Genomic DNA, 13,450 nt, shown 5'->3' with positions numbered 1-13,450 from the left:
CTCAAGTATGTATTTGGTGGGACAGCCAACAATTTAAATAAAAAAAACTTAAAGTGGAATGATACTGGGCAACAATTGTAAATTATTTAAATTGTTAGATGCCATAAACAATTGATCGATTAACAATATGTTCAACAATTTGCAATAATAAAAAAGACCTTCCTACAGTAAAAATTCAAATTTTTCCGATTTTCTCCAAAATTTACAGTGCTTGAACATATTTTCTTGGCATATTCCGATTCCTCTCGTCGAGATCTGTCCAACGGTGTATGTCACTTATTGGGAAACTCTTGGTTTTGAAATTAAATCGGATTTCAAGTAAGGAGACAGCCATTACCATTTGAAAAGCACGCTAACTTTCCAGCCAATTTTCTCGAAAAACTACAGTGCTTCTTATTGTTAGGTCAATTTAGGCTTTAACTGAATCCTAAGGGACGAGTTTATGCACTGGCAACAAGCATTTTCCAGGCTTTTGCAGTATCATTCCTCTTTAATTCTAAGAGAAAAATGAACTCTTGACGCCTAAGAGCTGATTTTGATAAAACTTCAAAATTTGAAATCGCTATAAGAACTTTCAACAGCAATTTAAATGCAAATTTCATTCTATTTTTTTAGTGAAATTTTTGACGCAACCAGGAAGTTGTTGTTTACGCGTGTTTCGAGTCGGTGCAGACAGGAAGATATGAATTTCTTCCATGAGACATGATTTGCAGCACACTCGCCGGAGCGAAAATGAGGAAAAACTGAATCAGAGCTGAAAAAGAACGATAATGAAGGTCAAACGGCTAGTGTGTTAATATTAAGTAACTTGTTTAATTTCGCTCGTTAAGACGATGCTGCTGCGCGCGTTGAGTATGTACCGTAATTTTATCAGGCACTTGCATAATAATCGCTTTGCGCACTTGAATAATTTCCGCTGCTGCAGATGCTCGTCTCGCGTTTAAAGCAAGACGCGAATGAATATTGAACTGTTTATATCGTTTACAGGTGCTAATTGTTGCTTTATTTCGGTCCTGTTCCAGACTGGCTGCCGGCTGTCCAGACCTCAGATCCTGTCTCCTTTATCAGAAGTTGCAGGTATGATTGCGTTAGGACAGTTTGGGAAAAAACTGGCTTCTCTTGGCCCTTAATTCAGAATATGTGACGAACATTTTTACCGAAACTAGGCCTTATTTTGCCAATTATTTTTTATTTCTAAATTTTTTTCAACTCTCTCACTTTTGCGGGTTTTGAAAATTTTGAATTAACTCCAAATCGGTTCAATTTGGTCGTAGAAAAAATATTCGGACACCGTTGAACTATCGTCAAATTAAACAATTTTCATACTGACCCCAAAGCTGTAGATCAAAAGTAAGGTCGCTAACATCGAATTTCCAAATTTTAAAATTGATATATTGACATTAATGTATTTAATACGGATTATTGACATCTTTTAGAACACAAAAAATTATAGAAGATGAGCAAAAATATGTTTTACTTTAATTTTCATTTTTTAAACACTTCAAAATTAATGCTTTTTCGGGGTTTAAAAAATGTTTAAACGCCCATCACAGCTCTTACTGACAGATTTTCTAAAACTGAGCATCGCTAGACTGTTATCGACCTCCCCTAGATAGCCGAATTAGTTTAATGGTGCCATAATTTCCCCCTTTTTGCACCCTAAAAACGTGTAAAATATTACAATTTTCTGTGTTTACACCTCACTACGCAACAGAATTTGGGGTTTCCCCCCTAAAATGTTTTCAGTACATCATGGGACGTGAATATACGAGTCAAGTTGTATGCAGTTTTTGTAAAAAATGTGACTCTGAAATTGGAACCCGAGCTTTAGTTGTCAAACAATTTTTTTTATTATGCCAGTATCCCCAAAAGAAAACACGTTTTCCCCAAATCTTAGCTTCTAACCCATCAGACTTAGAAAAATCGAATACTGTTTGACTCGTCACGATCTTCCCTAGATATAGCTGTGTCAATAATTGTCTGATGTGGATTTGCTGCTTGACTAGAAACCACATAAAGCCCGAAGTATGCAACTGGCTCGGCATAGCAGCTGCACCGGTTGCTCTTCCGAATAACCGCACGGTCTAATAATAATTTTTCAGATGCTCAACTACTGCATCGAGCGGCGCCAGGAGAGGGAGCGGCGGGCCCGCGCGCACAAGGACGACCATTCGGACAGCGGTAAGGGCGTGGAAACAAATCCAGCAAGAACGCGTCTGATAAAATTTGTCCTTGTGTTAGAGTTCCAGGAGGTGGCCGATGATTCGAGCGAGGAGGAGGACGACGAGTTCTTCGAGTGCGACAACGAAATGGAGCAAGAGCCGCGACGCAAGAAGCACCAGCACTCGCTGTGGGACAAGCCCGAGGGCCGGCTGAGCAAGGACACGTCCCTGATGCTCATCGAGACCAACGAACCTCTCTACATTCCCATCACCCAGGTGAGCAGATAATAAAATTCTGCCTCTTGGAGCGTGACGATTCGTGTTTGAAAAGGAACCGCCGCCGAAAACGGAAGACCAGCGGCACGAGGATGCGGAGATCCTGATGATGCTGGGCGATGATCTTCAGGGATCAGAACTGCGCGCTCAAATCATGAGTCCGCTCCTCTTGTCCGATATGGAATCGTTTAAGGTCAGTTTATGTCGACTGAATGGATTTTTTAATTGAACAATTTAAAAAAAAAATGAAATTAAAGTCAACTTGGGATGTGAGTGAATTTTGTAGAGGGGAAATTAAAAATTTTAAAACAAAAATCATAGGGAAATTTTAACTCTTTTAGCATCCTGTGTTCTACATAAGAAACCTGAAAATGTAAATAACATCAAAACAGCTAAAATGACGCTCCAGGATATTTTAAACTGACTTTTTCATGTTACACTAGGTTTTAATTTTTAAATCAATTCAAAGTTCAGAAATAGTGACCACAGATGTAATTCGATTTTCTGATAGCTTTTTTAACTCTGGATTTTTTTTATATCTTGCACATTTCTAAAGTAGCTGATTAGGAATTTAAAATTACTCGTAAAAAGTCTCACTTACAATTTAAATCCCTATTTTTCAATGGTCTAAACGAGTCATTTTCGTGTCTAGAAATAGAGGAATAAAAATTTACATCGTGGTCAACTTGGAAAGATTTGTTCCCCATTTGATAGAGCTTTTGTTTTGTAATTAGTCGAGGACAAAATATCTTTTAACTATTTTTCGGAAAAGAAATACCCTTTTCGGAAAAACCAGCTAGTAAATTGTGTGAAAACAGCTGTTACAAAGCACAAGAACGTGGTATTTAATTAATTTATTTTTTTCTCAAACTTTAATATCCGCGAGATTACGTCAGTTTCAGTATCATAAAATGTTTTGCACGTTACCTCCTTTCTTTTTTCTGTTAATTCATCAGTTTTGCTCTGTTACTCACAATTAATTTGATCCCAGGCTGCAAACCCTGGCTCGTGTCTGGGAGACTTTGTCCGCTGGTACTCACCCAGAGACTGGATCGAGGAGGAGAACAAACTCAGTCCGCGCATGCTGATCGAAGGCAACACGTGGCAAGAGCTGTGGTCGGCCGCCAAACCGGTGCCGGCTAGCAGGCAGAAGAGACTCTTCGACGACACCAAAGAAGCCGAAAAGGTCCGTTGGCTGGCATTATTTAATTTTTTAAAAACCAAATAAATGTGCTGATTCACCCAACTCAGGTGCTGTCATTCTTCGAGAACCACAAGCCGGCCGACGCCCTTTCGATGTTGCTGCCCGCCCTGCTGCACGCCGCCATCAACCGTCTGGGCGAGGAATGGTTGGAGGACCTGACGCCTTTGTCTGTCTTCAACTCTCTTCAGGAAAAGGCTGGCCGCCTCACCATGGGACTCACGCCCAAGCACAAAGAATACTCTGTGCGTAAAGTTACGATTATTAAAAAAGCACCGCTAATTTATTTGTTCATCTTTTCCAGCGTTTTGTAGATCTGATTGGCGCCGAAGAAACGAAAATCGCGCAGCTCAAGTCGCTGCAGGAGAAGTTCGCGGACGAAAGCTTTGCCGAGAAGGATGAGTTGCTGGGCACTTTCCTCTGTGACCTGCTGCAGCACAAGCAGGTGGAGGTGCCTGACGGACCAGACGGCGTTTTTGGGCTGAAAATCAGGAACATGTTCCTCCAAGCGCAAAAGGTAGGAATTATAAGTCTCGTGAACATATTCCATTTAAAATCCGTTTATTTATTTACTAAGGCGGCCCACTTGATTCCGGACGGGGGCGAAGAAAAGGTGAACCACTCGCATGCGTTCCCTGCGCCAAGCGAACGGGAGTTTCTGCTGCGCGTGAAAGCTTGCGTGCCTTCACCCTCCTCCACCCCTTCGCCGCAGCGGCTGTACGCGGTCATCAACGACCACTCCTTCAGGTTATCTGGTGCATTTTCCCACGATACAGTTTTCTTCTAAGGCTCACACGAAAATTATTATTTGCTCTTTACGATTCCAACAGTTTATTAATGTACCCATAGGCTTACAAACATAAATTTTCGTCTGTTAAAATATGCTGTGATGATACAAATATATATATTTGTTTGATATCAAAAAAATTATGAGTGAATTAGAAAATCTTTTTCTTTTATTCGATCAAACTTGCGACCAAATATTCTCAGTAAACCTCTAAACTCAAATAAATAGTCCAGTTTCTATGAAAATTGCAAACTGACCGGCTACATAATCTCCTTTTTATTAATTACGTTATTGTCTTTGAATTCTCAGTATTTATCAAATGGAAAAGTTAAACTTCGGTTTAAATTTGTAAAAATGATTAATGACGTGGTTTATTGAAACATAAGTGAAACGTATGGCTGGCTGGCGCGTACACAAAGTTGCTGCTCGGCAGAGGTCGGAAAACCATCTGTGAGAAAGCCCAAATGCAGCCTCCTTGATTAGTTACTTATAAGCCAAAGGCATCAACCCTGTCTTCGTTAAGACCCCAAAAACGTACTACTCGGGCAGAGGGTGCATTTATTTGGCTGCCAGTTTTGTACGCGTCAGCCAGTGGTTGATTTTTAGTTCTGACAATTCGTGCACCGAGGGCGCGAAAACTACATTAACCTTAAATATTGCTTGTCTCACGCTTTCAAAATGCCAATTCTGTAAAATAATTGGTTCTTGATACGGGCGCCTGGTCATGGCGCCTCTAAGGCCAGAGTGTCACAACAGACACTCATCAAAATTCGTATTCTTCAAGGCAAATTTGAAGTCTCGTAGATAAATGGAAAACTTTAACCTCGTTTTTCTAATCAGCCCTCAAGAAATATAGTATAAATATTCCCGTGAAAAGGGAGCCCTCAAGCTTAGTCCGATGACTTCGAAAATAGGTTGCATTAATTGGATTCTCGCTTCAGTAAATTATTTGCAAAACACCAGATCTTCTTATAACAAATCTTCTGATACAGCACAAGGGTGAGTTCTCCGTTCAAGCGCCTAATTAGGTGTTGGAATGCGAGTGTTACAGGGACTATACTTTTTCATGTGTACATCTGAACCTAGGGCTCCACAAGAGGTGATGGATCGTCCACCAACGATAGAAATCCAACGAAAAATTGTATTCAACCTGATATTTATGGATTTGCCACCAGGATCACAACATGCAATGCTCGAAAATTCACTGTATCCATCAACGAAAGGTTTTACGTATACAGATTTTTTGCATCAGTTGTTGATCGACTTAATCGTCAATTCATTTTATGAATGTCTAATTTTTAACCAGAAGTGTTCCACAGACAAACAACTTTCAAGTGCAACAAGTCAGTATCTCCAAATCCACTGCTTCATAAACATTTTATACTTAATTTAACTTAAATCGATTGGTTTTAAATAAACACGCAAGTTTTCGTAGTTTTATTTTTTTTTTTTAATTTTTAAGTAGTTCTTTTTGAAAACAGGTATCGGTAAACTGAACAAGTGGAGGAGCCAACTATTTCTTCTGAGGGAGTTTGACACATTTACTGGGGTTGTTAAAGCAAGACAAAGGCTGGCAGCGTTCTTTGAAACATTTCCTGAAGGTCGTGTGTGTCATGTCTTTCAAGGAAGCCATTTTCATGTTCTTGCACCGGGATGCTATTGCGCAGCGCTGCCACACATCACTTAACCTATTTATAATATCAAAGTCTTCGGGAGCAAACTGCGGAGTGACAGGCAGCCACGCACCGTTTTTTATGGATTCTTCTATCTGTAAACATTAAAATAGAAACATATATAAATTAACATCAAGTACTAGAAAAGTTTGATAAAACAAGAAAATCAAAATGTTACAAATTCAATCCTCAGCCACAGCAGTATACCAGATACAGGGTTCTGAGATTTATAGACCCGGCTTAAGCCAGATAGCAAAACCCGTGTTTGTTTTGGGTTTTTCTTTACATAGCATAAAACATTAAAAATTTCAAAAATTACAGCGGTTCGAAATTTTCTGGCAACTATGACGAAACCAAAAAACAAAGCCGTTTTGGGGCCAAACAGATTATAACTAGTTTTGACCAGTTTAACCCAGCCCAACGGATTTTACCGGAACCCTGGGCTAAATACATGATTGAATTGGACAGCAACAACCAAATAACAATTATTCAAGAACCAAAATGACAACGCACCCAATTTACGGAGACCATCTTGCAGTAGTTAGGGAGTATATTTAAAGCATAGCTGCCCGCGGCAGTGCCCAGTACGCAATGGGTAGCTTTGGCCCTGTCAGGGCCAGTAGAAAGGCTGCAGGCCTTCAGCGTGGCCACTGCATTAACGACCAGGGCGTGTTCCTCACTGGTCAAGCGTACGAAGGCTATGCGCTTGATTCGCGGCTTGTAAGCACACGCAATTTTTTCTTCCGGGGCCGCAATTTTTTCCATGGTTGAAATTTCTTCCGGGGTTGCAATTATTTCCGGGGTAGCAATTACTTCCGGGGCCGCAATTTCTTCCTGGCGGGCAACACTGAAAGGAGGAAATTGTTTTACAAAAGAGAAATCAGTTGGAAAGACACCGCGTATTGGAATGTATTTCAGATGAAGCCTGATACTGTCGGAAAATGGAATTTGAAATAAAGTTTGAACATAATTTAAGTCTAATTTTCCCAATTTTGATAGGACCAGAAGCTAAACAAATCATACTACTCCAATTTAAACAGAAAAACAACAAACTAACTAAAATATTTACAAACAAAAAAATTTATTCTTACTTATGAAAATAGAAAATGGCGGTCCATTACAAAAAAGCAGCAAGATCAAGGAAAATTGATATCTTGTATGTTAGCGGGGTCCAAATTCATGCGACGCGCAGAAATGGCGTCCGGTTTAGTATGGCGCGAAAAATCGGCCACGTGAAAATGCGCGAAAAGAATCAAGTTTTCGTTAATATTGTGGCATAATTTGCATTACTTGAACTAATTGTTTCTTTTGAATCGTAAAAACAAACTCTTGACACTCTTACGGCGATCCAAAGAGAGCTTTTTGCATCCCACATTCAGACTCCATCTTGGATCTGCGTAATGGAAACTAATTTTATCGCACACGTGGCTTCCGCTGGTGTATGTTTAAAATAAGCAAGATGCTTAAAATGAGAGTTAATTTAACGACCAGGAATAACTAAAATCATCGTGCTTTTATATTCATTGATAAAAAGTTAGGTTGTTATTTGCATTTGTCCGAAGTAGACGACAGAAACGAAACAAAACCAAAATAATGGCAAAAAGGTCAGAAAAAGCATTTTCATTAGCCTCCGTAATTAATCAATGATTTAATAAACTGTATTGTATTTTATTTGAAATAGATAAATGATTTGTTTCGCACAGATATGTATTATGAGCTAGTACATACACATACAAAAATGCCAATAACTATGGAAACAATAAGGGAAGCAATATTCACCTTCTAGTTGTTGGTCTTCTGGGTGGAAATGCCGTAAAACGCGGTTGGCTAGTGATGACAGTAGTGACTATTTTTTGTGTCTTTGTATTATTTGTTTTTCTGCTTATTGTCCTTAAGCCACTGGTGCTGGCGGCGTCTACTTTGGTTTTCCTCTGCGAGCTGACCATTTTGGAAGTCTGTGAACATTTTCCGTGGTAATTGACAAATGCACAAATTCGGAGAAAAAATAGATACGGCACACGTTATAAATCTATTATACGTACAGTTCTATACAGTATGAATGTAATCGTTGATTGTGGATAGTTTTGTTGAGAGATATCACTTGATATCACTCAGTCAAACCTCAAAAACGTCACAATCCGCGCGGGCTTAACTGCTTGGAATGACGCTGTGACGCTGATGCAAATGCACGTGCACGATGCACTACTTGATGCACCCCAGCAGCGTGCGTGAGGAAAGGAGCTAAGGTTCTTAGCTTGCTATTGGCCCACGAAGTACTTCATCTAGCTTCTACTCAGCTCACGTCTAAACGCTCCTCCCTCATTTACAAAGCAAGATGCAGCGAGGAGAGAAGATCTATTCTCCTTAGGCTGCAGGGCCAGCTATTGGTTCATTTCAGGGTTAATCTCCCTCGGTGTCGTGTTTCAGCGAACGGCGCGAACAGCACGAGGGTGACAAGCGACCAGCAACACCACCCCCCCCCCAGCCAACAAAGGACAATAATAATTATTATCGAAGGCGTTCGGAATGTAAAGTGCGATATTATATAAAATGTTTGATATTAAAAAATTATTGGTGAATTAGAAAATCTTTTTCTTTTATTCAAACAAACTTTGCCTGATTTTGGTGTTTAAGTTCTTGCGATGGGGGACAATGAAAACATTGTTAATTCTCTCGCTCAATCATTTGCAGATTTTTCACTCCCACAATCTTTGTGTTGTAAATAAGGCTTTCCGTGAAATAAAATTTATGCGGGGCCATGTGATGAAAACAAATTGGCACTTTCGTCTGCTGATTTCCCTGGAAATTTAAAACTCTTATTGCTATACGAGTGGATGAATTATTCTAATCGTACTTCTGGTTGAGGCCAGACAATAAAGCGCAAGTACCAAAACTCCTTGGACAAATTTCCATTCGCCATAGTTTCAACGTCAAAGTGGGAAAATCGGATATTTCCCTCCGAGTCCCTCGTGTCGGCTGGCTTGACTCCAACTTGATGCAAGCAATGAGCTGCAAGCACAGGACAAATTGGAAAGTTGAAGATTTTAAATGCGTAAATGGCAGTTCATTCCTTATGGAAAATGTCTTTGTTTTTTATGACTATATATATTATACTAGTTTCGGCTGACATGAAATGGATAGTTTATTGTTGAAAGTTTTCCCGGTATATTTTATTGTGTAAATTTAAAGTTATAAAATCTGTGTAAATTTTACTGTATGATCTTTTTCCGTTTAATAGGTCAACAGTTGACAGCCGAAATGAGTAAGCATTAAGATAAAAACGATGACTTTTTTAACGAGTGTAATATCCGTTTTTCCATTTTTATTGCATTTTAAATGGTTTTTAGAGATGATTAAATTTCTATTGACTGTCAAATTATTCAATTGGATTTCGTTTGCAATCATTTCTTCAAATCTAAATTTTAAAGACAAACCCATGAGCACATCCTCTGCAGTCAGGTTGGCATGAAGAGAGCAGTTTGGAGTTTCGCCTCTGAACACATGCGTTGCCAGCCGCTTCAAAGACTCGCTGCTCAGCACGTAACCTTGAATTGCAATAGAAAATTACGAAAATTAATTAATTAATTTGATTCAATCAATTTTTGCTTACCTGCGCCACTCATGTATCCGTCGGGAGCCAAATTTGCGTCTATGCGTTTGTCCTTTACTGTCATGTGAAGCCCGAAATACCGCGGCTCCTCGGAACTGTGCGCCGCCAGCATTTTCTTCAGGTTCTCCATCACGATGTACCTGTGCTGGAGACTTTCATGACTGCAAATTTTCGCGGAGGGCAATTTTACGTGTCGTCGTCAGCTTTTAAAAACCAGTCGTATTTTCCGAAGTAGTGCTTGTAGATATATTTGAATGCGTGAAATGTTTTCATCGCCAGCCCCAATTTGGATGCATGCGCGTCCACTACTACGGTTGGCAAATCCTTGTCTGTGGATGCAAATTCAGGCCAAGAAAAATTTGACCGAAATCGAGAGTCTCATTATTAAGGGCCAGGATTTTTTTATTTTTTTATTTTCCTAATATCTTAATAATAATATTTATTTTTTTTGCTTCAAAAAAAAACTTTTTTCATGTTAAAAAAGACTAACTTGCCTGGGAATTCGCTGACGAAGAGCAGCTTGTCGCACCTTCGTCCCCAGGTCGATTTAACGTGCAACGCCTTTTGCTGGTGGTCCCCTTTCCAATAGCGAGTAGTAAAATGTTGGGGAGAACCGTAAACGAAAACGAGCTGATAAAATGTCAAGTTTTTTCACGAACTGCGGCTCAGTAATCGTCAGAAAAAGGTGGTCATTTTATCTTTGTTTAAGTCCCTGAACGAGCAATAGAACACGCCCATGGTGTATTTTACGAGGCACTTTTAATTTCTTCTTGAGACGTGGACAAAAATGTTTACCGAAATATGTATTATGTTTATATATAACAAATCCAGTCGAAATTCATAACTCCATTTTTTTAGTTCGTTTGAATATTGCTAATAAATATGGATTATATAATTTCCATGAATAGATGCAACTCTATTGTTTAAATTTGCATAGCGTATATTGAAAGATTATTTTCTCAGCTTGACCTTTATTGCTCCCAGAGGTTCCACATAATTAATTAAAAGCAATTTAAACGGTATTAGTTTATTTAAATTCATCAGGGATTCATTCACGTAATATATCCGACATCATTGGAGGATTGCTGTAACTTAAAAGACCAGATTCAAAATTTGTTGAAAATTTTATTGTAAAAAGGAAGATTTTAAGAGCTAAAATTGTGACAGTGGTCTTTTTATATTTAAAAATATGGCACATAAAAATAGGCAATAAAATAACTAAATGGAGTAGAAAATGCGGTTGTGAAAAAAATGCGAGACCTACCGAAGGAACTGCCAGATTTACAAACGGAAGAAAAACTAGAGGCTATACAATTCTAGTTAAAATCCTTAAGTTACTATTTATAAAGCATCCGCGATCCTCGAGAAGATGAAAAGGCGCTCAGATGAGGTCGTTGCACTCTCTCGGGGCGTCGTCGCCGTCCTCACTGCCGTCCGGATTTAAACGCATTCAAAATGCTTAGTATGTTGCTCGTAAATAATTACAGCGTGCTATTTATCGGTGAATTAGAAAATCCTTTTCTTTTATTCAATCAAACTTTGCCTGATTTTGGTATTTAAGTTCTTGCGATGGGGGACAATGAAACATTGTAATTCTCTCGCTCAAACATTTGCAGATTTTTCACTCCCACAATCTTTGTGTTGTAAATAAGGCTTTCCATGAAATAAAATTTATGCGGGGCCATGTAGTGAAAAGAAATTGGCACTTTCGTCTGCTGATTTCCCTGGAAGTTTAAAACTCTTGTTGCTATTACGAGTGGATGAATTATTCTAATCGTACTTCTGGTTGAGGCCAGACAACATGGCGCCAGTACCAATACTCCTCGGACAAATTTCCATTCACCATAGTTTCAACGTCAAAGTGGGAAAATTGGTTATTTCCCTCCGAGTCCCTCGTGTCGGCTGGCTTGACCCCGACTTGATGCAAGCACTGAGCTGCAAGCACAGGACAAATTGGAAAGTTGAAGATAAGACATAAATTTTAAATGCATATTGAAGGCAGTTCATTCCTCGTGGAAAATGTCATTGTTTTACAAAAACGATTACTTTTTTAACGAGTAATATCCGCTTTTCCATTTTTATTGCATTTTAAATGGTTTTTAGAAAAAATTATATTTCTTTTGATTGTCAATTGATTATTCAATTGAGTTTCGTTTGCAATTATTTTCTTCAAATCTAAATTTCAAAGACAAACCCATGAGCAAATCCTCTCCAGTCTCGTTGGTCACGAGAGAGCAGTTCGGAGTTTCGCCTCTAAACGCATGCGTTGCCAGCCGCTTCAAAGACTCGCTGCTCAGCACGTAAGCTTGATTTGCAACAGAAAATAATGGCATTAATTTGATTCAATCAATGTTTGCTTACCTGCGCCAGTCATGTATCCGTCGGGGGCCAGATTTGCGTCCATGCGTTCGTCGTTTTGTTTCATGTGAAGCCCGAAATACCGCGGCTCCTCGGAACTGTGCGCCGCCAGCATTTTCTTCAGGTTCTCCATCACGATGTACCTGTGCTGGAGACTTTCATGACTGCAAATTTTCGCGGGGGACAATTTTACGTGTCGTCGTCAGCTTTTAAAAACCAGTCGTATTTTCCGAAGTGGTGCTTGTAGATATATTTGAATGCGTGAAATGTTTTCATCGCCAGCCCCAATTTGGATGCTTGCGCGTCAACTGCCACGGTTGGCAAATCCTTGTCTGTGGATGCAAATTCAGGCCAAGAAAAATTTTCGTGAGTCTCATTATTATAGAAGGGCCGGATTTTTGGATTTTTTATGTTTTAATTTCAACAACCCATCTTGATATTAATTTTGTTTTTCTTTAAAATATTTTTTCCATGTTAAAAGAGAGACAGTATAGAGATAACTTGCCTGGGAATTCGCTGACGAAGAGCAGCTTGTCGCACCTACGTCCCCAGGTCGATTTGATGTGCACCGCCTTTCGCTGGTGGTGTCCTTTCCAAGTGCACACCCAGCACAGAATCCGTATCTTCTGCGCGATTGCCTTGGACCGCTTCGTTTGATATTCTTAAATTAAACATAATGATTTAAAATTAAATTTAGTTAATAAAAGAGCACTACCAAAGTGGAGTCTCTCAATAACCGTTGCTTTCAGGTCTATCGATCTGTGCATGAGCTTCGCCAACAAGACCTCGTCAATGGGCTTAAAATTCTCAGCATTTTTTAAGTTCCTGAATATTTTCAAAGTTATCTCTTGTATTAAGTTTACTAAATGAACTCACCAGCCGCAAAAAATAGTCAAGAAAACGCATCCGAATGTAAAGCTGGCCAAAAAGATTAAAATGTGAACTGCTAATAATAATTTCATCTTCCTGGCCTTCCTGCGTCTATATTTTGCCGAGTGTTTGCATCCTGGAATCCGTAATTTATATTAAATCAATTTTAACCAAAGGTGGGTTTTAAAGCTTCACCTTTTTTACGGAGACCATTTCTCTGCGAGTGTCCTTTGCGGGAGGACGTCATTTCCGCCACTCTATAGCGAGTAGTAAAATGTTGGGGAGAACCGTAAACGAAAACGAGCTGATAAAATGTCAAGTTTTTTCACGAACTGCGGCTCAGTAATCGTCAGAAAAAGGAGGTCATTTTATCTTTTTTATGTCCCTGAACGAGCAATAAAACACACCCAAGGTGTATTTAACGAGGCACTTTTAATTTCTTCTTAAGACGTGGACAAAAATGTTACCGATATTATGTTTGTATATAACAAATTCAGTCGAAATTCACACCTC

General features: G+C 39.2%; 3 protein-coding genes and 1 long non-coding RNA gene across 4 annotated transcripts in view; 1 reads left to right on the top strand and 3 right to left on the bottom strand.

The window, feature by feature from the left end:
• The window catches only part of Rab3GAP1 (RAB3 GTPase activating protein subunit 1), a 33,588-nt gene extending 29,029 nt beyond the window's left edge, over nucleotides 1-4,559 (top strand). The window contains exons 9-16 of the mRNA XM_065476769.1: nucleotides 1,023-1,077; nucleotides 2,103-2,181; nucleotides 2,242-2,438; nucleotides 2,494-2,631; nucleotides 3,430-3,624; nucleotides 3,690-3,884; nucleotides 3,944-4,156; nucleotides 4,217-4,559. Of these exons, the coding sequence (XP_065332841.1) occupies nucleotides 1,023-1,077; nucleotides 2,103-2,181; nucleotides 2,242-2,438; nucleotides 2,494-2,631; nucleotides 3,430-3,624; nucleotides 3,690-3,884; nucleotides 3,944-4,156; nucleotides 4,217-4,426 (1,282 nt within the window). The 3' untranslated portion in view covers nucleotides 4,427-4,559. The remainder of the gene's footprint in view (nucleotides 1-1,022; nucleotides 1,078-2,102; nucleotides 2,182-2,241; nucleotides 2,439-2,493; nucleotides 2,632-3,429; nucleotides 3,625-3,689; nucleotides 3,885-3,943; nucleotides 4,157-4,216) is intronic.
• Nucleotides 4,560-5,863: 1,304 nt separating this feature from the next.
• On the bottom strand, nucleotides 5,864-8,549 carry LOC135948423 (uncharacterized). Its single transcript, XR_010575817.1, has 4 exons — nucleotides 8,142-8,549; nucleotides 7,879-8,054; nucleotides 6,613-6,946; nucleotides 5,864-6,194 (listed from the first exon to the last, which is right to left on the bottom strand). It is a non-coding gene; the product is annotated as an uncharacterized LOC135948423 (long non-coding RNA).
• Nucleotides 8,550-8,938: 389 nt separating this feature from the next.
• Nucleotides 8,939-9,839, bottom strand: LOC135947901 (glycoprotein-N-acetylgalactosamine 3-beta-galactosyltransferase 1-like). Its single transcript, XM_065496884.1, has 3 exons — nucleotides 9,710-9,839; nucleotides 9,534-9,644; nucleotides 8,939-9,108 (listed from the first exon to the last, which is right to left on the bottom strand). The coding sequence occupies exons 1-3, from the start codon at nucleotides 9,837-9,839 to the stop codon at nucleotides 8,939-8,941; spliced, it is 411 nt and encodes a 136-aa protein (XP_065352956.1).
• An 881-nt stretch (nucleotides 9,840-10,720) lies between these two features.
• Nucleotides 10,721-13,212, bottom strand: LOC135941644 (glycoprotein-N-acetylgalactosamine 3-beta-galactosyltransferase 1-like). Its single transcript, XM_065487239.1, has 8 exons — nucleotides 13,133-13,212; nucleotides 12,944-13,073; nucleotides 12,783-12,892; nucleotides 12,261-12,728; nucleotides 12,071-12,210; nucleotides 11,904-12,014; nucleotides 11,490-11,644; nucleotides 10,721-11,433 (listed from the first exon to the last, which is right to left on the bottom strand). Exons 4-8 carry the CDS (start codon nucleotides 12,341-12,343, stop codon nucleotides 11,266-11,268), a joined length of 657 nt encoding a protein of 218 aa, XP_065343311.1. The 5' UTR covers nucleotides 12,344-12,728; nucleotides 12,783-12,892; nucleotides 12,944-13,073; nucleotides 13,133-13,212; the 3' UTR covers nucleotides 10,721-11,265.
• Between the last annotated feature and the right edge of the window lie 238 nt (nucleotides 13,213-13,450).

The sequence above is a fragment of the Cloeon dipterum genome, chromosome 1 (genome assembly GCF_949628265.1).
Source record: "Cloeon dipterum chromosome 1, ieCloDipt1.1, whole genome shotgun sequence".
Classification (NCBI taxonomy): Eukaryota; Metazoa; Arthropoda; class Insecta; order Ephemeroptera; family Baetidae; genus Cloeon; species Cloeon dipterum.
This window is presented reverse-complemented; position numbering and strand designations above follow the sequence as displayed.